Below are 22,245 nucleotides of genomic sequence, written 5' to 3'. Positions count from 1 at the left end.
GATAATCCCTGCAATCCTACATCTCAGGTTCAAATGAAGACTCATTCATGGAAATGTATAAAATGCATTTAATAAATCAAAAAGCTAATATTATAGGACATTTACTTTGTGCTGTCAACATTTCTAAGTGTTGCATGTGTAATAACTCAAGTAATCCTCACAACTCTGTGAGGTAGGTTCTGTGTTTTGTTCTTGTTTTACACGTGAGGACATGAAGCACAGAGAGGGTTAATAACTTGTCCCAGGGCACACAGCTAATAAGAGACAGAGTTGGGATTCTAATGCAAATAGTCTGGCTCCAAGCCTGAGCCCCTAACTCCCATGCTATCCTCTCTAATTAATGACAGATGAATCTAGTTTAAAAAAATTATTTTCCTATTAAAATGAGAGAATGAGTGCTTTAAGTTAAATACAGGCATGAAAGGTAGAGGCATCTCAAAAGCACCATCATATGATAGAAGTGCAATAGAATCCCTGATCACCTAAGTTGAGGGCAGGTTGACCCCCTTTCCTAGTCCTTTCTCACCTGCTTTCCACTCTCCCTTTCATCAGTACTTTGGCTGTTTCTTCCTAAGACATGATCAGGACAAAAATTCTTGGAAGTTGTGATTTAGTAAGAATGTCTGGATCATAGAATCTGGTACACTTGAGAAGGAGGGGTCTCCACTGAAGAGAAAATTAAGGTCACCAGGTGGTGAAGGAACATAACAAAGCACACGAGCCCAGAGCTTAGCAATGCCAGGGCCAGAATCCAGGGTTACACCAAACACAGCCAAAAAAAATGAACATTGTAACCCAATTTAAGTGTGAAAACTCATACCATGAGAAGATTCTTTTTTTGTGAACATAAGTGCATGAAGAGAAGACCTGTGGATCCTTAAATTTTGTGTTGTGGATCTAAATGTATAACCCTGTGGCATTGTGGTTTTGCCCACTGTGATAATGTTTTAGCATTACTTGTTGATATTCATTTGATAATAGTTACATATACCTAATTTCCAGTTCTGAGACTGTGGACAACTTAGACATTGATGTTCTATATCATCAAGCACATCTCCGCTAACTAAGATAGGGTTTTTTTTTGTTGTTGTTGTTTGTTTGTTTGTTTTTGCAGGGACAATGTCATATTTATTTTTACATCCTCTAAACATCTGGCATAGGACCTTCTTCGCACTGAATAGATGCTTACTAGGTGTTTTCTGTTTTATTTTTTCAGTTATATCTATATGCATATAAATGAATAAGCAATATTGCCAAATATGTATAACATTTTACAATGTTCAGAGAGCTCTCCCACCCATTAGCTTCTTTGATTCCTGCAACATTACAAAGGTAACTGGTTTTGTGACTTGGCAGCAAGCAAGCCAAAAGTAACTTTATTCCAACTCACCACTGTCCCTTTAAACCTAACACCGTAGAATCAGTCTTCTCTGTCGCTGGATAAAATCCCAGAGAGTTCTTGTAGCTTTCCCCACCACTTCAAGATTTTGAAAGTCCCAGTCCAGTCTAATATTAAAGTTTCAAACCCTCATTCAACATCTAATTTCTCCCCTCCCCGAGCTTGGGTTAGTGCCAGGCTCAAAAACCTACATCGGGGAGTTGTAGGAGCATGGACAGTTCAGCTCTGGTTTCTCTTTGCCTTCTTCGACACTGACCGTTTCTGGCCTCTCCAAAGTCAGGTAAACGGAAGGAAAAAGAGATAAGAAGGCCAAGGAAAGGTCTCTCTTGTTAGGCACAGGTGTAATCTGGTGTTACGGCCCCTCCCTGGGTGTGGCAGTTGTCCACACGTGGACTTGATTCTTTCTCTTCCGTGACCCCCTTTTTAAAAACTTTTTATTTTATATTGGAGTAGAGCCGATTAACAATGTTGTGATAGTTTCAGCTGCACAGCAAAGCAACTCAGCCCTACATGTACATGTATCCATTCTCCTTCAAACTCCCTTCCCATCCAGGCTGCCACCCAAGGGATTAGTCTCCAAAATTTAAAAACAGCTCATGCGGCTTAAGATACGGTTTTGTACAAGCTGAACAGTCTTTAGGAATACAAACATCCCATGTCTTTACGATTCGCAGATACTGTGTTTTTTACAAATTGAAATTTTGGGCAACCATATCAAGAAAGTCTGTCGGCACCATTTTCCCAATAGCTTCTGTTTACTCTGTGTCTCTGTGTCACATTTTGGTGATTCTAACAATATTTCAAAGTTTTTCATTCTTATTATGTTTGTTATGGTGATCCGTGATCAGTCAACTTTGATGTTACTGCTGCAAAAAGATCACGACTCGATGAAGGCTCAGATGACAGTTAGCATTTTTTAGCAATAAAGTATTTTTTAATTAAGGTCTGTACATTTTTTTAGAAATAATACCAGTGCACACTTAATAGACTACAGTAGAATGTAAACATAACTTTTATATGTACTGGAACGCCAAAAAATTTGTATGACTCACTTTATTGCAGTATTTGCTTTATCGTGGTACTCTGGAACCTACCCCGTCTCTGAGGTGTGCCTGTACTAAGTGATTTATAGGATGATATGGATTTGTACTCAGAGTTCTTATTCTCAACCCTTACCTCCACCATATCTTCTGCTGATAGCTACAAAGTCTTATCCTAAGAGGTATTTCAAGGCAATTCCTCTGGCATGAGAACTGAGTCAATGAATTACAGCAGTGACCCTTTTGGAAGTCTTCATGAGTCACAGAACTGGCCACCCTGATGGCATGATGACCTGGTTATTATTCCTCAAGGGCACATGTCACCCTGATATTAACTGGCAGTGCCAGGATTCTAATGTAAAGTTTTTTTGACCTCAAAGACATTGCTCTCTCATGATGCTCTCTCTCTCATTCATGATGTTATGAAGGATCCTAATACCAGTTTTCCTAGTAGTTTGTCAGATGTCACTGAGCATACTCAACAACTCGATACAGTGTAGTCAAGATTCTTTTGGCTGCAATTTAGACAGGGGCTCAAACCTGCTTATGTAAGAGTTAGCCCGTTACTGAGTTTGCAGGGATATCTCATGTCATCCAAGGACAGAAACTGCAGTTTCTGAGAGACAGGATCAGAAACAGGAATATCATCAGGAACAAGGCAGCTATTCTCCTTACTCTGTAAGACTCAGTGTTCTACCTGCGCCAGATTCATTCTTCTCCCTCTGAATTGTCAGATGCCCATCTTTGTTAGTGTCAAGGAACCCATGTCTGTTGGTGGGAGCCAGTTTTCAGAAGAGGGCATGATGAGTAGACAACCAAATAGGTGTAAACCACAGCATGTCTACATTTCCTTATTTGAAAAATGAGAAGACTGGATTAGATAATAATAATAATTGATAGTAACTAAATCTTTATTCTGCTTCAGGCGCTTGGCAACATAATTTATGTGTATAATCTCTTTAAACCTTGTAACAACCCTAACATAATTTATGTGTATAATCTCTTTAAACCTTGTAACAACCTTATAAGGCAAGAAGTTTATTTTAGATAAGTGAGGCATGGAGGGATTAAGGAACTTGTTCAACGTGATCTTCAGAGTGCCTGGTAGTTACAAAATGCTATGGTTTTTAATTAAACAACACAGTCTGAATAAATGTAACAGAGATAGATTAAATGAGTGAAAATAATATGAAAGTATATTTTGTTTCTTAACCTCAGGTCATTTTTCTTCTTAAAGAGAAAGGTATAGGCTAAACAAAAATGGTGAACTACATCACAATGATCCGATTAATTAAATTAGATGCTTATCATCCTAAAATGGACAGGACATGGTAACAATGACAGATGAAATAAAGTTATTGTCAAATAGCAGGCATCCAGAAAAAATTTTTCTAAGTGGAGTTTGTGGTTAAACAAGAAATGCCGAGAGAGGGAGAGAGAAAGAGAAAGAGAGAGAGAGAAAGAGAAAGAGAAGGAAAATATGAAACAATTCAAATTGAGTTTCTCAAGTTTGGAAGACATAAGAGTTTTCTCCTTATGGGTATATTTCAATATTGTCTCACAGTGTTAATTATATTTCATGTTATGTTGTTTGTAGGTTATGATGCTCCATTCATGATACCATTTGAAAATGTTCAACTCTGTGCCCAAACTTTATCTCTTTTCAAATGCACCACAGTTTTTCAACTTTTTCAAGTTTTGAAAATGTAGTCTTTCCCAATGATAAGTAGAGGAGAATGGGGAGGAGTTCAGTTAAGCAATTTTATTTCCAAACTGTATAGTGAAAAGCTCTCCATTACTGGAGGAAAGTGATACAAAGCCAGCAAAGCTTACACATCAGTAGTGAAGCATCCTTCACAGTTTCACTGCAATACGCCCCTTTAGCAAATGTACTGAAGAACCAAATGTCATTTTGCACATAATAATTGTAGTAAAGAGAACCTTTTCTCACCATCTAAGTACGAAAATTATTACCATTGTAGATAGGAAGGCAATAGTCATTAAATAAATTAAAAGCATCTTTAAAGTTTTTCCATATACATATATAATATATATTTTCAAAATTGCCATCGACTGTACAAGCATTCAGTTCTCAACTAAAACATTTACAGAAACTACTGTAGAAAGCCGAAGGGAAAGCTTGGTTTTTAGGAAAAGGGGATCATTTAAGCACCTATAAACTACATTAAAATACAATTCTCAAGGGAAAAAAGATATACAGAGAAGTCAGACTTAACCAAGGTATCGTATTTAATCTCATATTTAATCTTACACATCAGGTGTGCAAAACTATTTTTTAACCCAGCCTTGATTCAACCAAATCAATATTCAGGCATTTCTTACTTGCTAGCACAGAGAAAAGTGAAAGACTAAAACTGAATAATGTAATTATATAAACAATTTTTATAAGCCAGACTGATAATAGTATTATACACATATGATTGTCTATGAAAATAATAAATGGGCAAAAAGGGTTTTTTTTTCCAGAAATGTTAAAGTAAAAAATCTTAGCTTAATGAATAAATGATCATCAGTTAATATATAGCTAGGTGAGTGTCAAAATTGATCTGGAATATTGTAGTCCTGAAATCTGGGGAGTCCAATCTTCCAGTTTAAATTCTACAACCCCAAATCCTGTAAACTGCATATTACTTACACAGGTTACAACAAAAACCTTTGAAAATACTATATCAACATCAGCAGTCCCTGAATTTGAATTCAAGAGAACAGTTACTGAAAAAAAATTCATTTTTAACTAACTGTGTGTGTGTGTCTCATATGTAGGAATGGGGGTGGGAGGGTGGTTGGAAGAGAAAGAGGCATGATTTAGGAAATGGCATTATAAATATAATTTCCCTTCTCATTAATGCCACTTTAATATCAAGACATTTATAAAAAGTTTATATAGTAACTATATAGATACTAGTACCTAACAAATTGTGAAATAATCAATTTTCCAACTATTTCATGTAAATTTTTATTAATTAAAATATTAACTCATTTATTTCAACCACTTCAACCCCTTGAAAAGTAATCTTCCTTTACTTTGGGGGACTAAACATTTTCCCATTTAAACTGTAATATTTACTCAATACGGTAGAAAATGATGGTTACAAGGTCACTGAGAAATAACTACTGCTCAAACTCTTTCATTATGTTGTAATTTTGTCATATCAATTGTTCTTAAAAATAAAATATTATTTAGATAATTTTTTTTTTGGCCATTGTAGGATTTAATCTGTAACAAGTGGGCATCAGTTTAAATGAAGAAAGGTAACAGACAGACATCACGATAGAAAAAGGCTGAGAAGTACAACTGGACATTGCTAGAGGTTTTGGTTGATACATTTCTAGAAAAAACTAAATTAAGAATTTCATTTCAATCTGCCAATGAAAGAAAAGTTTTCTTTATTGAAAGACACTATGACCAGGATAGGGCAGCCACACACTGCCTCACTTCTACTACATAATTTTGCTTTCAAATTTTTGACAAAATTTAGTAAAAAATAATTTCATCCCTTGTCTCATTTTGAATCTTTAACTTTATGCTACCAGAGCAGAAAATGACTGGAAGAAACCATAGTAACTCAGGCACCAAGACTTAATTCATTATTTAGAACAGGTGTGTCTCATTCATGGCGTCAACACACACTCCAGAAGTGTCAAAAACTTCTTTTCATGGCACTTTTTTAATGGGTTTCCAGTAAGATAGAAATACTACTTAAACCATGGAGGATGCCATACTCACTCATAAACACCAAAGAGTAGGATGTTTTTTCCTTTGGTTTATGAATAGCTATATTTGCAGTGTTTTTAAGCTCTATTGCTACCATCCATTCAAGGAAGATGTGTGTGACCTAGCGAGTACTGTATTGTAAACCCAAGCTTTCGGTAGCAGAAGGAACTTCCAGCTCAACTAGTCAGCCTCTTTATTTTACCAGTGAAGACACTGAAGTTAACAGGTGTCTTTCAGAAAGTAGATGCTCAATTAGTATTATTAAGTTATGAACCACCATAGATAGCTATAGGCAGGGACAGAACAAAACCCCGTGTCTTCTGATACTTCACAGCCTCTGAAATGGCTTAGTGGACTCTATTCAGGTCAGACTGAACTGAAATAAGGATTAACCACAGATAGAATATCAGCAACAATCCATGGTCTGACAACATTTCTGTCACACACATAAATATAGTGAGGAAAAGATTTTTGAAACAATTTCTTGAAGGCAAAAGTGTAAGAGGAGATATTTATGACAAATAGAAATGGGAAAACACCAAGAAGTGTCTATATTTGACTCCCATTCTTGTTGGATAATTTTCAGTGAGTTTTGCTAAAATGTAGATTCCCCGTCTGAGCCAAAGGCCTTGATCCACGTGAAAAAGTGCCTGGACCTGGATGTGGCTGAACAACGATATTAAACGTGTGATTGTGATTAGATTGGTCACTTAAAGAAATCTCCAATATTCCCTTCACTTCTGAGCCTCGGTATCTATTGATTACTTCATAGGAAGTAAAGGCATATCAAGAGAATTAAACATTTAACTGAAGTTTTAAGTTCCATTTTAAAGAACAAATGAAAGCACTCATGGAAAATAGATATGGAAGAAGAATTACGTCTGGGTTTTTGAAAATTGGGTTGCTGGTTCCCTTTCCGGGGAGGCCATGAAATGAAAACATCAGTATTTCCAAATAAATGGCTGAGCCAAGTGGTAACTCTCTGCATATGCTTTTGGATCAGTCTATTCTTTTTGGTAAAGTTCTCGTAACTGAATGGAACTTGCCAGAACATGAAATGAAACAAAACAAGAATCCTGTGCAGACTGAATTATAAAGCCATGTTAAGCAAACCTTCCTAAAGAGGGCACAGGCCCCTGGCAATGTGCTCACATCCATCTACACAGAGCACACACTCTGCACTCAGCTAGTCACACAATGACCTGTAGAGACAAACACAGGTAAACTAGTCTCCACAAATTTTAAGACAAACATCAGAGCTGATAGGATTATTTAGCACTTGATGTATTGCTCAGGAATCTAAGGCAATAAGCCTACTTTAAGATATGAAATGATTCTATTCTCTATGAGCAGAGATCAATGATAAGCTATTGGGTTTTTCCAATCTATTTTCAAAGCCCATTACAAAAATAAATCAGTTTGTTCTCTAATAGTTCTAAAAACAGTTTGCTCACTTGTCTTGCGTGATTTTTTTTTTTTTAAAGAAAGAGATGTCCATATTTTCTAAAATCTTGCTTTGAATTACATTCAGAAACAGATACAGTCCAGTTCTCCCTGGTGGAAATCATCAGTCTATTTACTCATTCTTTTTTGACCATTAAAAAATCTTTTGAAATGAAAGGCATCGGCAGTGCAAAAAAAAAAAAAAAAGTCCATAAAAATAAACTAATGATTGAATTAAGCATTCAGATGAGTTCTTTGCTGGGTTATCTGCAAGCGCAAGACTCTACCGTCATGTTTGGATATACCTTAAGTACCACATTCTTATTTTCATCAAAGAATAAGATGCTGAGTGAGGACATCTTTTCTGGCACACAGCAAGGCTCAGGAATCCCAGGAACGACGCCCACAGCTCTCACTATACTCTGGATGGTAGCATGATTTGATGGCTTCAAAGACTGGAAAAGAAAAGAGAGAACACCAGTTAGGTGGAACTGCTTTTCCGCTCTCCAGCCCTCATCACTAAAATGTATATATTATGAATCTGTTTCAACAGCTTACTAAAGCCCTGGCATCGTTACACATTCAACCCAACCTCCAATATCACCATCACGAAAACGGTGATTTGTCATTTACTAAGTGCCGGCTCAGTGCCAGGCATGTTCTGTGTAATATTTCTAATCCTTACAACAAAACAGCCACCTCGTACATTTTACAGGTAGAGACATAGACTCAGAAAGCTTAAACGACATGTCTAAAGTCATGTAGACATGTAGAGTGAGGATTTTAATCCAGTTTTTAAAGCAAGAATTGTTTAATTAAAAATGACTTACTCCCCAGAGAATTAATACACCCTAGGTTGTTCTGTATAACAGGTTTGCAACGGAAACAATTTGATCTTGATCCTATGCTAATCATAAAGAACCCTTAACAAGAACCTATTTAACATAGATATTTTTGCCACTGCTATAGCGAAATTTATACTTTGTTTTGCAAATTTATATACAAATACATATACAAAATACAGATACATTTTGCAAATGTATAAACAAATTTATACTTTGTTATACTTTGTTTAATGATTACCACCAGGATGAATTGATGGTGATTACACAATTGGCCACTGGGGGTCACTGTTGCTCAATGGGTTCAGACTTAAAGGTTGTAGCGTCTTCTAAGTCTGGGGCATATCCTCAGGGAATAATCTAGAGGGCCTGAGGTTATCCCATGGCTGTCAGAAGTTTGACCAAAGAAACCTGGGTAAAAGCTGTTCCCCAGAAATGCCAAATGGAATCATTAACGTCCACGGGAGACATGTGGTTTTATCTAGAGAGTATCATCCAGCTCTGCTAAGCATTGAAGACTGGTCACTCTTCCAAGCCCAGAATGCTTAGGTATTGCCAGAGTGGTAAGAACTTCTTCATGAGCGGTGCCACAATTTTCAACATTAGTTCTCCCCAATGTCTCTTTTAAGCAGATGAAACCAGTTTTGTTTCAAACAAATTTAAAAACAGGAATTTGGTAACTTGCCAGGGATCATGTGTCAATTCAGGTGTGGAATGTAGGCCAAAACTCTGGTTTTCTAATGTCAAGATTTTGAGCCATGTTTCAGAGGCACCTCTGCCCCCAGTGAATTAATTGGTATTCTAATTTCACACACCTAAAACTCCCAGTATGGGAAACTGCAACAAGTTAAAAGATTAAGGGTATATACAAGCCAAGGAAGAAGCAAATAATATAGAAAGCTGGCACAGTGTAAAAAAAAAATAGGAGTGGGGGGAGGGGGGCAGAAAAAGGGCAAATCTGATTTGTCTCATCTCATCTTTCAGTCTTAGTGAAAAAAATTATCCATACATTAGACTTCAACATTATTGCTAACAGGCATAAATTATTTTAAAATTAGTCTGATGATGGCCAGCTGCCTTATTTACTCTTTCTTCCTAGATATTTTAAGTGTATGTTAAGAAGAGTAGTTAACTTACAATTAAGTAGCATTGCAAAGAAAGGTGTTCTCTCTCCTTAAGGATAAGAAGTCTATGTTGCTCTATTTTGCATATCATGTGCCCTGTGGCAACAATACTATCTGTGTAACTGACAAACTGCAATCCATATTGTACAACAGGGCTCAATGGCCACTGTTTGCTATTTCATTAGTATTGGTGATTTCTAAAGAAAACTTTTGCAGCTACACTTTTCTCTATTAATTCATTTTTAAGATTCAATCATCCAAACAGCATATGATAATGCCCCAAAGGATTTTTTAAAAACCATAGATTTTATGACAATATTCTGTTATTGTTAATGTTTTACTGACTCCTATACTATTTAATTTTCATATAAAGTAGATCTATTTAAGTAGACGAGGACTTGATCCATAAATCCTGCTGTGCATGGCTGGTCCTCAGTGCCTGAAGCAGAGCAGGCTTTCTAGGCACTGAAATAATACTTGCCAAATGGATGAAATACTTATAAATAATAACATACCCTCCACTGTACCTATTTCTGTGGAAATAATTCCCATCAACAAAAATGAAAGGTTCTGAGCAAATGACCTGGCGCAGATATGGAAAATATTCATGGGTGTTCCCTAGGAAAATTCCTGTCTTTTTTTTTTTTTTTTTTAAGCTCTAACTCACAAATGATAGATTCAGAAACTATGAGCTGTCTCTGGTGGGCTCACTGGAATCCAGGTGCAAGCCCTTGATTCCCTGCTGGTGTGTCTTATCAGCAACCTCTCAGTTTTCGAGGGAGTTGTCCCCTTTTTTCTCACTGTGAAGTTCTCTGATCAAGCTGCCGTGACCAGGAATAATTATATCATGCACAAAAGATCCATGCGGTCATTTGCTAGTGTGGAGCATTTGCCAGTTTATCATTTTTGTTTGTTTTTGAGCTCCGATTACATTTCTCAGGACCCTCTTTACGTAGCTTAAGAAACCTAGTGATGGCAAATGCAAACCTGTGTTGTTTTTCTCCCCAGTCTCCCTTTTTATTGAAGGTGAAACATGACATTGACATCTGTTTAGGTCATTTTTTTTTTTTTTTTTTTTTTTTTGCTTAGGTAACTCGGTACATCAAGATTTAGGATTTTTAGAGTTCATCTTCATGATCAGAGATTGGAACTGGAAACCTCAGGAAATTAATTGAGGGCACATCATTTTGACCTCATCCATGTGAATTTCTTCTTTATATAGGGTGCTTGGTTCAAAGTGTTTAGCTTCCTTGCTCCCTAATTCTGTGTCTTTGCTATTCCCAGCCTTAGCACCATTCCATGAAAAAAGTCCTTCACTCCTCCAATCCTTGCTGGTTCCCTTGGACCTCTGTCAGCAACAATGGCTCAATCATTTTCATCTGAAATCTCTGTTTTCCATCTCTTTTATGGTGGTGAGGGGAGGCAAAAGCATACGGCTTGGCTAAAGCTACATGGGTATTTCTCATCTCATGGCAGAACGCCAGGGGTCTCTCTCCCTGGGAGGACAGATTGGCTGTAGGGGCTAGAAATCAGAAAAATTCAAGCTGCCGTGTCTGTGAATGAAATCTGCAGTGGTCAGGCCCGCACCTGCCAAGCTGTGGATGATGTCCTCGAGTTGAATTTGATTACAAATGCGTTAGCAGGGGAGAGTATGTCATCAGCTCCAAGCCTTCATTCCTGACTCAGGCCATGGGGTTTTGCTCCACACTCTTCCAGCCCACATGGGTGTGATAGCCCAGAAACTATCTAATTGGAATCAGTGAAAGGGCAAAGCCTGGAATTTGGGAAAGGCAGAACACAGCTGTTCTGAATTACAGACAGGTTGTCAACTTTTGCAGACAAAGAACCCGCTCTAGAGAGCAGGCTCTCACTCAGGAGGCCAGAAGGAAGGAGGGCCAGCAGAGGAGTCTGGCCTGGGAGAAATTTTCTCTGGGGCAAAATGTATATCTACAGTCTGAAAGTTCTTTGGCACCTCACTTATTCCACATGTGTTTGTACTGATCTGGTCAGAGACCTTGTTTTCCTCTGTTGCTCAGACTATATTTTTATTTTTTTTTTTTTTTTTTTTTTTTTTTTTTTTTTTTTTTTTTTTTTTTTTTTTTTTTTTTTTTTTTTTTTTTTTTTTTTTTTTTTTTTTTTTTTTTTTTTTTTTTTTTTTTTTTTTTTTTTTTTTTTTTTTTTTTTTTTTTTTTTTTTTTTTTTTTTATTTTTTTTTTTTTTTTTTTTTTTTTTTTTTTTTTTTTTTTTTTTTTTTTTTTTTTTTTTTTTTTTTTTTTTTTTTTTTTTTTTTTTTTTTTTTTTTTTTTTTTTTTTTTTTTTTTTTTTTTTTTTTTTTTTTTTTTTTTTTTTTTTTTTTTTTTTTTTTTTTTTTTTTTTTTTTTTTTTTTTTTTTTTTTTTTTTTTTTTTTTTTTTTTTTTTTTTTTTTTTTTTTTTTTTTTTTTTTTTTTTTTTTTTTTTTTTTTTTTTTTTTTTTTTTTTTTTTTTTTTTTTTTTTTTTTTTTTTTTTTTTTTTTTTTTTTTTTTTTTTTTTTTTTTTTTTTTTTTTTTTTTTTTTTTTTTTTTTTTTTTTTTTTTTTTTTTTTTTTTTTTTTTTTTTTTTTTTTTTTTTTTTTTTTTTTTTATTTTTTTTTTTTTTTTTTTTTTTTTTTTTTTTTTTTTTTTTTTTTTTTTTTTTTTTTTTTTTTTATTTTTTTTTTTTTTTTTTTTTTTTTTTTTTTTTTTTTTTTTTTTTTTTTTTTTTTTTTTTTTTTTTTTTTTTTTTTTTTTTTTTTTTTTTTTTTTTTTTTTTTTTTTTTTTTTTTTTTTTTTTTTTTTTTTTTTTTTTTTTTTTTTTTTTTTTTTTTTTTTTTTTTTTTTTTTTTTTTTTTTTTTTTTTTTTTTTTTTTTTTTTTTTTTTTTTTTTTTTTTTTTTTTTTTTTTTTTTTTTTTTTTTTTTTTTTTTTTTTTTTTTTTTTTTTTTTTTTTTTTTTTTTTTTTTTTTTTTTTTTTTTTTTTTTTTTTTTTTTTTTTTTTTTTTTTTTTTTTTTTTTTTTTTTTTTTTTTTTTTTTTTTTTTTTTTTTTTTTTTTTTTTTTTTTTTTTTTTTTTTTTTTTTTTTTTTTTTTTTTTTTTTTTTTTTTTTTTTTTTTTTTTTTTTTTTTTTTTTTTTTTTTTTTTTTTTTTTTTTTTTTTTTTTTTTTTTTTTTTTTTTTTTTTTTTTTTTTTTTTTTTTTTTTTTTTTTTTTTTTTTTTTTTTTTTTTTTTTTTTTTTTTTTTTTTTTTTTTTTTTTTTTTTTTTTTTTTTTTTTTTTTTTTTTTTTTTTTTTTTTTTTTTTTTTTTTTTTTTTTTTTTTTTTTTTTTTTTTTTTTTTTTTTTTTTTTTTTTTTTTTTTTTTTTTTTTTTTTTTTTTTTTTTTTTTTTTTTTTTTTTTTTTTTTTTTTTTTTTTTTTTTTTTTTTTTTTTTTTTTTTTATTTTTTTTTTTTTTTTTTTTTTTTTTTTTTTTTTTTTTTTTTTTTTTTTTTTTTTTTTTTTTTTTTTTTTTTTTTTTTTTTTTTTTTTTTTTTTTTTTTTTTTTTTTTTTTTTTTTTTTTTTTTTTTTTTTTTTTTTTTTTTTTTTTTTTTTTTTTTTTTTTTTTTTTTTTTTTTTTTTTTTTTTTTTTTTTTTTTTTTTTTTTTTTTTTTTTTTTTTTTTTTTTTTTTTTTTTTTTTTTTTTTTTTTTTTTTTTTTTTTTTTTTTTTTTTTTTTTTTTTTTTTTTTTTTTTTTTTTTTTTTTTTTTTTTTTTTTTTTTTTTTTTTTTTTTTTTTTTTTTTTTTTTTTTTTTTTTTTTTTTTTTTTTTTTTTTTTTTTTTTTTTTTTTTTTTTTTTTTTTTTTTTTTTTTTTTTTTTTTTTTTTTTTTTTTTTTTTTTTTTTTTTTTTTTTTTTTTTTTTTTTTTTTTTTTTTTTTTTTTTTTTTTTTTTTTTTTTTTTTTTTTTTTTTTTTTTTTTTTTTTTTTTTTTTTTTTTTTTTTTTTTTTTTTTTTTTTTTTTTTTTTTTTTTTTTTTTTTTTTTTTTTTTTTTTTTTTTTTTTTTTTTTTTTTTTTTTTTTTTTTTTTTTTTTTTTTTTTTTTTTTTTTTTTTTTTTTTTTTTTTTTTTTTTTTTTTTTTTTTTTTTTTTTTTTTTTTTTTTTTTTTTTTTTTTTTTTTTTTTTTTTTTTTTTTTTTTTTTTTTTTTTTTTTTTTTTTTTTTTTTTTTTTTTTTTTTTTTTTTTTTTTTTTTTTTTTTTTTTTTTTTTTTTTTTTTTTTTTTTTTTTTTTTTTTTTTTTTTTTTTTATTTTTTTTTTTTTTTTTTTTTTTTTTTTTTTTTTTTTTTTTTTTTTTTTTTTTTTTTTTTTTTTTTTTTTTTTTTTTTTTTTTTTTTTTTTTTTTTTTTTTTTTTTTTTTTTTTTTTTTTTTTTTTTTTTTTTTTTTTTTTTTTTTTTTTTTTTTTTTTTTTTTTTTTTTTTTTTTTTTTTTTTTTTTTTTTTTTTTTTTTTTTTTTTTTTTTTTTTTTTTTTTTTTTTTTTTTTTTTTTTTTTTTTTTTTTTTTTTTTTTTTTTTTTTTTTTTTTTTTTTTTTTTTTTTTTTTTTTTTTTTTTTTTTTTTTTTTTTTTTTTTTTTTTTTTTTTTTTTTTTTTTTTTTTTTTTTTTTTTTTTTTTTTTTTTTTTTTTTTTTTTTTTTTTTTTTTTTTTTTTTTTTTTTTTTTTTTTTTTTTTTTTTTTTTTTTTTTTTTTTTTTTTTTTTTTTTTTTTTTTTTTTTTTTTTTTTTTTTTTTTTTTTTTTTTTTTTTTTTTTTTTTTTTTTTTTTTTTTTTTTTTTTTTTTTTTTTTTTTTTTTTTTTTTTTTTTTTTTTTTTTTTTTTTTTTTTTTTTTTTTTTTTTTTTTTTTTTTTTTTTTTTTTTTTTTTTTTTTTTTTTTTTTTTTTTTTTTTTTTTTTTTTTTTTTTTTTTTTTTTTTTTTTTTTTTTTTTTTTTTTTTTTTTTTTTTTTTTTTTTTTTTTTTTTTTTTTTTTTTTTTTTTTTTTTTTTTTTTTTTTTTTTTTTTTTTTTTTTTTTTTTTTTTTTTTTTTTTTTTTTTTTTTTTTTTTTTTTTTTTTTTTTTTTTTTTTTTTTTTTTTTTTTTTTTTTTTTTTTTTTTTTTTTTTTTTTTTTTTTTTTTTTTTTTTTTTTTTTTTTTTTTTTTTTTTTTTTTTTTTTTTTTTTTTTTTTTTTTTTTTTTTTTTTTTTTTTTTTTTTTTTTTTTTTTTTTTTTTTTTTTTATTTTTTTTTTTTTTTTTTTTTTTTTTTTTTTTTTTTTTTTTTTTTTTTTTTTTTTTTTTTTTTTTTTTTTTTTTTTTTTTTTTTTTTTTTTTTTTTTTTTTTTTTTTTTTTTTTTTTTTTTTTTTTTTTTTTTTTTTTTTTTTTTTTTTTTTTTTTTTTTTTTTTTTTTTTTTTTTTTTTTTTTTTTTTTTTTTTTTTTTTTTTTTTTTTTTTTTTTTTTTTTTTTTTTTTTTTTTTTTTTTTTTTTTTTTTTTTTTTTTTTTTTTTTTTTTTTTTTTTTTTTTTTTTTTTTTTTTTTTTTTTTTTTTTTTTTTTTTTTTTTTTTTTTTTTTTTTTTTTTTTTTTTTTTTTTTTTTTTTTTTTTTTTTTTTTTTTTTTTTTTTTTTTTTTTTTTTTTTTTTTTTTTTTTTTTTTTTTTTTTTTTTTTTTTTTTTTTTTTTTTTTTTTTTTTTTTTTTTTTTTTTTTTTTTTTTTTTTTTTTTTTTTTTTTTTTTTTTTTTTTTTTTTTTTTTTTTTTTTTTTTTTTTTTTTTTTTTTTTTTTTTTTTTTTTTTTTTTTTTTTTTTTTTTTTTTTTTTTTTTTTTTTTTTTTTTTTTTTTTTTTTTTTTTTTTTTTTTTTTTTTTTTTTTTTTTTTTTTTTTTATTTTTTTTTTTTTTTTTTTTTTTTTTTTTTTTTTTTTTTTTTTTTTTTTTTTTTTTTTTTTTTTTTTTTTTTTTTTTTTTTTTTTTTTTTTTTTTTTTTTTTTTTTTTTTTTTTTTTTTTTTTTTTTTTTTTTTTTTTTTTTTTTTTTTTTTTTTTTTTTTTTTTTTTTTTTTTTTTTTTTTTTTTTTTTTTTTTTTTTTTTTTTTTTTTTTTTTTTTTTTTTTTTTTTTTTTTTTTTTTTTTTTTTTTTTTTTTTTTTTTTTTTTTTTTTTTTTTTTTTTTTTTTTATTTTTTTTTTTTTTTTTTTTTTTTTTTTTTTTTTTTTTTTTTTTTTTTTTTTTTTTTTTTTTTTTTTTTTTTTTTTTTTTTTTTTTTTTTTTTTTTTTTTTTTTTTTTTTTTTTTTTTTTTTTTTTTTTTTTTTTTTTTTTTTTTTTTTTTTTTTTTTTTTTTTTTTTTTTTTTTTTTTTTTTTTTTTTTTTTTTTTTTTTTTTTTTTTTTTTTTTTTTTTTTTTTTTTTTTTTTTTTTTTTTTTTTTTTTTTTTTTTTTTTTTTTTTTTTTTTTTTTTTTTTTTTTTTTTTTTTTTTTTTTTTTTTTTTTTTTTTTTTTTTTTTTTTTTTTTTTTTTTTTTTTTTTTTTTTTTTTTTTTTTTTTTTTTTTTTTTTTTTTTTTTTTTTTTTTTTTTTTTTTTTTTTTTTTTTTTTTTTTTTTTTTTTTTTTTTTTTTTTTTTTTTTTTTTTTTTTTTTTTTTTTTTTTTTTTTTTTTTTTTTTTTTTTTTTTTTTTTTTTTTTTTTTTTTTTTTTTTTTTTTTTTTTTTTTTTTTTTTTTTTTTTTTTTTTTTTTTTTTTTTTTTTTTTTTTTTTTTTTTTTTTTTTTTTTTTTTTTTTTTTTTTTTTTTTTTTTTTTTTTTTTTTTTTTTTTTTTTTTTTTTTTTTTTTTTTTTTTTTTTTTTTTTTTTTTTTTTTTTTTTTTTTTTTTTTTTTTTTTTTTTTTTTTTTTTTTTTTTTTTTTTTTTTTTTTTTTTTTTTTTTTTTTTTTTTTTTTTTTTTTTTTTTTTTTTTTTTTTTTTTTTTTTTTTTTTTTTTTTTTTTTTTTTTTTTTTTTTTTTTTTTTTTTTTTTTTTTTTTTTTTTTTTATTTTTTTTTTTTTTTTTTTTTTTTTTTTTTTTTTTTTTTTTTTTTTTTTTTTTTTTTTTTTTTTTTTTTTTTTTTTTTTTTTTTTTTTTTTTTTTTTTTTTTTTTTTTTTTTTTTTTTTTTTTTTTTTTTTTTTTTTTTTTTTTTTTTTATTTTTTTTTTTTTTTTTTTTTTTTTTTTTTTTTTTTTTTTTTTTTTTTTTTTTTTTTTTTTTTTTTTTTTTTTTTTTTTTTTTTTTTTTTTTTTTTTTTTTTTTTTTTTTTTTTTTTTTTTTTATTTTTTTTTTTTTTTTTTTTTTTTTTTTTTTTTTTTTTTTTTTTTTTTTTTTTTTTTTTTTTTTTTTTTTTTTTTTTTTTTTTTTTTTTTTTTTTTTTTTTTTTTTTTTTTTTTTTTTTTTTTTTTTTTTTTTTTTTTTTTTTTTTTTTTTTTTTTTTTTTTTTTTTTTTTTTTTTTTTTTTTTTTTTTTTTTTTTTTTTTTTTTTTTTTTTTTTTTTTTTTTTTTTTTTTTTTTTTTTTTTTTTTTTTTTTTTTTTTTTTTTTTTTTTTTTTTTTTTTTTTTTTTTTTTTTTTTTTTTATTTTTTTTTTTTTTTTTTTTTTTTTTTTTTTTTTTTTTTTTTTTTTTTTTTTTTTTTTTTTTTTTTTTTTTTTTTTTTTTTTTTTTTTTTTTTTTTTTTTTTTTTTTTTTTTTTTTTTTTTTTTTTTTTTTTTTTTTTTTTTTTTTTTTTTTTTTTTTTTTTTTTTTTTTTTTTTTTTTTTTTTTTTTTTTTTTTTTTTTTTTTTTATTTTTTTTTTTTTTTTTTTTTTTTTTTTTTTTTTTTTTTTTTTTTTTTTTTTTTTTTTTTTTTTTTTTTTTTTTTTTTTTTTTTTTTTTTTTTTTTTTTTTTTTTTTTTTTTTTTTTTTTTTTTTTTTTTTTTTTTTTTTTTTTTTTTTTTTTTTTTTTTTTTTTTTTTTTTTTTTTTTTTTTTTTTTTTTTTTTTTTTTTTTTTTTTTTTTTTTTTTTTTTTTTTTTTTTTTTTTTTTTTTTTTTTTTTTTTTTTTTTTTTTTTTTTTTTTTTTTTTTTTTTTTTTTTTTTTTTTTTTTTTTTTTTTTTTTTTTTTTTTTTTTTTTTTTTTTTTTTTTTTTTTTTTTTTTTTTTTTTTTTTTTTTTTTTTTTTTTTTTTTTTTTTTTTTTTTTTTTTTTTTTTTTTTTTTTTTTTTTTTTTTTTTTTTTTTTTTTTTTTTTTTTTTTTTTTTTTTTTTTTTTTTTTTTTTTTTTTTTTTTTTTTTTTTTTTTTTTTTTTTTTTTTTTTTTTTTTTTTTTTTTATTTTTTTTTTTTTTTTTTTTTTTTTTTTTTTTTTTTTTTTTTTTTTTTTTTTTTTTTTTTTTTTTTTTTTTTTTTTTTTTTTTTTTTTTTTTTTTTTTTTTTTTTTTTTTTTTTTTTTTTTTTTTTTTTTTTTTTTTTTTTTTTTTTTTTTTTTTTTTTTTTTTTTTTTTTTTTTTTTTTTTTTTTTTTTTTTTTTTTTTTTTTTTTTTTTTTTTTTTTTTTTTTTTTTTTTTTTTTTTTTTTTTTTTTTTTTTTTTTTTTTTTTTTTTTTTTTTTTTTTTTTTTTTTTTTTTTTTTTTTTTTTTTTTTTTTTTTTTTTTTTTTTTTTTTTTTTTTTTTTTTTTTTTTTTTTTTTTTTTTTTTTTTTTTTTTTTTTTTTTTTTTTTTTTTTTTTTTTTTTTTTTTTTTTTTTTTTTTTTTTTTTTTTTTTTTTTTTTTTTTATTTTTTTTTTTTTTTTTTTTTTTTTTTTTTTTTTTTTTTTTTTTTTTTTTTTTTTTTTTTTTTTTTTTTTTTTTTTTTTTTTTTTTTTTTTTTTTTTTTTTTTTTTTTTTTTTTTTTTTTTTTTTTTTTTTTTTTTTTTTTTTTTTTTTTTTTTTTTTTTTTTTTTTTTTTTTTTTTTTTTTTTTTTTTTTTTTTTTTTTTTTTTTTTTTTTTTTTTTTTTTTTTTTTTTTTTTTTTTTTTTTTTTTTTTTTTTTTTTTTTTTTTTTTTTTTTTTTTTTTTTTTTTTTTTTTTTTTTTTTTTTTTTTTTTTTTTTTTTTTTTTTTTTTTTTTTTTTTTTTTTTTTTTTTTTTTTTTTTTTTTTTTTTTTTTTTTTTTTTTTTTTTTTTTTTTTTTTTTTTTTTTTTTTTTTTTTTTTTTTTTTTTTTTTTTTTTTTTTTTTTTTTTTTTTTTTTTTTTTTTTTTTTTTTTTTTTTTTTTTTTTTTTTTTTTTTTTTTTTTTTTTTTTTTTTTTTTTTTTTTTTTTTTTTTTTTTTTTTTTTTTTTTTTTTTTTTTTTTTTTTTTTTTTTTTTTTTTTTTTTTTTTTTTTTTTTTTTTTTTTTTTTTTTTTTTTTTTTTTTTTTTTTTTTTTTTTTTTTTTTTTTTTTTTTTTTTTTTTTTTTTTTTTTTTTTTTTTTTTTTTTTTTTTTTTTTTTTTTTTTTTTTTTTTTTTTTTTTTTTTTTTTTTTTTTTTTTTTTTTTTTTTTTTTTTTTTTTTTTTTTTTTTTTTTTTTTTTTTTTTTTTTTTTTTTTTTTTTTTTTTTTTTTTTTTTTTTTTTTTTTTTTTTTTTTTTTTTTTTTTTTTTTTTTTTTTTTTTTTTTTTTTTTTTTTTTTTTTTTTTTTTTTTTTTTTTTTTTTTTTTTTTTTTTTTTTTTTTTTTTTTTTTTTTTTTTTTTTTTTTTTTTTTTTTTTTTTTTTTTTTTTTTTTTTTTTTTTTTTTTTTTTTTTTTTTTTTTTTTTTTTTTTTTTTTTTTTTTTTTTTTTTTTTTTTTTTTTTTTTTTTTTTTTTTTTTTTTTTTTTTTTTTTTTTTTTTTTTTTTTTTTTTTTTTTTTTTTTTTTTTTTTTTTTTTTTTTTTTTTTTTTTTTTTTTTTTTTTTTTTTTTTTTTTTTTTTTTTTTTTTTTTTTTTTTTTTTTTTTTTTTTTTTTTTTTTTTTTTTTTTTTTTTTTTTTTTTTTTTTTTTTTTTTTTTTTTTTTTTTTTTTTTTTTTTTTTTTTTTTTTTTTTTTTTTTTTTTTTTTTTTTTTTTTTTTTTTTTTTTTTTTTTTTTTTTTTTTTTTTTTTTTTTTTTTTTTTTTTTTTTTTTTTTTTTTTTTTTTTTTTTTTTTTTTTTTTTTTTTTTTTTTTTTTTTTTTTTTTTTTTTTTTTTTTTTTTTTTTTTTTTTTTTTTTTTTTTTTTTTTTTTTTTTTTTTTTTTTTTTTTTTTTTTTTTTTTTTTTTTTTTTTTTTTTTTTTTTTTTTTTTTTTTTTTTTTTTTTTTTTTTTTTTTTTTTTTTTTTTTTTTTTTTTTTTTTTTTTTTTTTTTTTTTTTTTTTTTTTTTTTTTTTTTTTTTTTTTTTTTTTTTTTTTTTTTTTTTTTTTTTTTTTTTTTTTTTTTTTTTTTTTTTTTTTTTTTTTTTTTTTTTTTTTTTTTTTTTTTTTTTTTTTTTTTTTTTTTTTTTTTTTTTTTTTTTTTTTTTTTTTTTTTTTTTTTTTTTTTTTTTTTTTTTTTTTTTTTTTTTTTTTTTTTTTTTTTTTTTTTTTTTTTTTTTTTTTTTTTTTTTTTTTTTTTTTTTTTTTTTTTTTTTTTTTTTTTTTTTTTTTTTTTTTTTTTTTTTTTTTTTTTTTTTTTTTTTCTTTTTTTTTTTTTTTTTTTTTTTTTTTTTTTTTTTTTTTTTTTTTTTTTTTTTTTTTTTTTTTTTTTTTTTTTTTTTTTTTTTTTTTTTTTTTTTTTTTTTTTTTTTTTTTTTTTTTTTTTTTTTTTTTTTTTTTTTTTTTTTTTTTTTTTTTTTTTTTTTTTTTTTTTTTTTTTTTTTTTTTTTTTTTTTTTTTTTTTTTTTTTTTTTTTTTTTTTTTTTTTTTTTTTTTTTTTTTTTTTTTTTTTTTTTTTTTTTTTTTTTTTTTTTTTTTTTTTTTTTTTTTTTTTTTTTTTTTTTTTTTTTTTTTTTTTTTTTTTTTTTTTTTTTTTTTTTTTTTTTTTTTTTTTTTTTTTTTTTTTTTTTTTTTTTTTTTTTTTTTTTTTTTTTTTTTTTTTTTTTTTTTTTTTTTTTTTTTTTTTTTTTTTTTTTTTTTTTTTTTTTTTTTTTTTTTTTTTTTTTTTTTTTTTTTTTTTTTTTTTTTTTTTTTTTTTTTTTTTTTTTTTTTTTTTTTTTTTTTTTTTTTTTTTTTTTTTTTTTTTTTTTTTTTTTTTTTTTTTTTTTTTTTTTTTTTTTTTTTTTTTTTTTTTTTTTTTTTTTTTTTTTTTTTTTTTTTTTTTTTTTTTTTTTTTTTTTTTTTTTTTTTTTTTTTTTTTTTTTTTTTTTTTTTTTTTTTTTTTTTTTTTTTTTTTTTTTTTTTTTTTTTTTTTTTTTTTTTTTTTTTTTTTTTTTTTTTTTTTTTTTTTTTTTTTTTTTTTTTTTTTTTTTTTTTTTTTTTTTTTTTTTTTTTTTTTTTTTTTTTTTTTTTTTTTTTTTTTTTTTTTTTTTTTTTTTTTTTTTTTTTTTTTTTTTTTTTTTTTTTTTTTTTTTTTTTTTTTTTTTTTTTTTTTTTTTTTTTTTTTTTTTTTTTTTTTTTTTTTTTTTTTTTTTTTTTTTTTTTTTTTTTTTTTTTTTTTTTTTTTTTTTTTTTTTTTTTTTTTTTTTTTTTTTTTTTTTTTTTTTTTTTTTTTTTTTTTTTTTTTTTTTTTTTTTTTTTTTTTTTTTTTTTTTTTTTTTTTTTTTTTTTTTTTTTTTTTTTTTTTTTTTTTTTTTTTTTTTTTTTTTTTTTTTTTTTTTTTTTTTTTTTTTTTTTTTTTTTTTTTTTTTTTTTTTTTTTTTTTTTTTTTTTTTTTTTTTTTTTTTTTTTTTTTTTTTTTTTTTTTTTTTTTTTTTTTTTTTTTTTTTTTTTTTTTTTTTTTTTTTTTTTTTTTTTTTTTTTTTTTTTTTTTTTTTTTTTTTTTTTTTTTTTTTTTTTTTTTTTTTTTTTTTTTTTTTTTTTTTTTTTTTTTTTTTTTTTTTTTTTTTTTTTTTTTTTTTTTTTTTTTTTTTTTTTTTTTTTTTTTTTTTTTTTTTTTTTTTTTTTTTTTTTTTTTTTTTTTTTTTTTTTTTTTTTTTTTTTTTTTTTTTTTTTTTTTTTTTTTTTTTTTTTTTTTTTTTTTTTTTTTTTTTTTTTTTTTTTTTTTTTTTTTTTTTTTTTTTTTTTTTTTTTTTTTTTTTTTTTTTTTTTTTTTTTTTTTTTTTTTTTTTTTTTTTTTTTTTTTTTTTTTTTTTTTTTTTTTTTTTTTTTTTTTTTTTTTTTTTTTTTTTTTTTTTTTTTTTTTTTTTTTTTTTTTTTTTTTTTTTTTTTTTTTTTTTTTTTTTTTTTTTTTTTTTTTTTTTTTTTTTTTTTTTTTTTTTTTTTTTTTTTTTTTTTTTTTTTTTTTTTTTTTTTTTTTTTTTTTTTTTTTTTTTTTTTTTTTTTTTTTTTTTTTTTTTTTTTTTTTTTTTTTTTTTTTTTTTTTTTTTTTTTTTTTTTTTTTTTTTTTTTTTTTTTTTTTTTTTTTTTTTTTTTTTTTTTTTTTTTTTTTTTTTTTTTTTTTTTTTTTTTTTTTTTTTTTTTTTTTTTTTTTTTTTTTTTTTTTTTTTTTTTTTTTTTTTTTTTTTTTTTTTTTTTTTTTTTTTTTTTTTTTTTTTTTTTTTTTT

The 22,245-nt window shown here is 19.5% G+C and overlaps 1 protein-coding gene across 1 annotated transcript in view; it reads right to left on the bottom strand.

Annotated features, from left to right (window-relative positions):
- Positions 1-4,191: 4,191 nt before the first annotated feature.
- Positions 4,192-22,245, bottom strand: part of BMP3 (bone morphogenetic protein 3) — a 34,047-nt gene continuing 15,993 nt past the window's right edge. Inside the window, exon 4 of the mRNA XM_033856419.2 lies at positions 4,192-8,073. Coding sequence (XP_033712310.2) covers positions 7,882-8,073 — 192 coding nt within the window. The 3' untranslated portion in view covers positions 4,192-7,881. The remainder of the gene's footprint in view (positions 8,074-22,245) is intronic.

The sequence above is a fragment of the Tursiops truncatus genome, chromosome 5, assembly GCF_011762595.2.
Source record: "Tursiops truncatus isolate mTurTru1 chromosome 5, mTurTru1.mat.Y, whole genome shotgun sequence".
Lineage (NCBI taxonomy): Eukaryota > Metazoa > Chordata > Mammalia > Artiodactyla > Delphinidae > Tursiops > Tursiops truncatus.
Note: the sequence above shows the minus strand (reverse complement) of the source record. Positions and strands in the feature narration are given on the sequence as shown.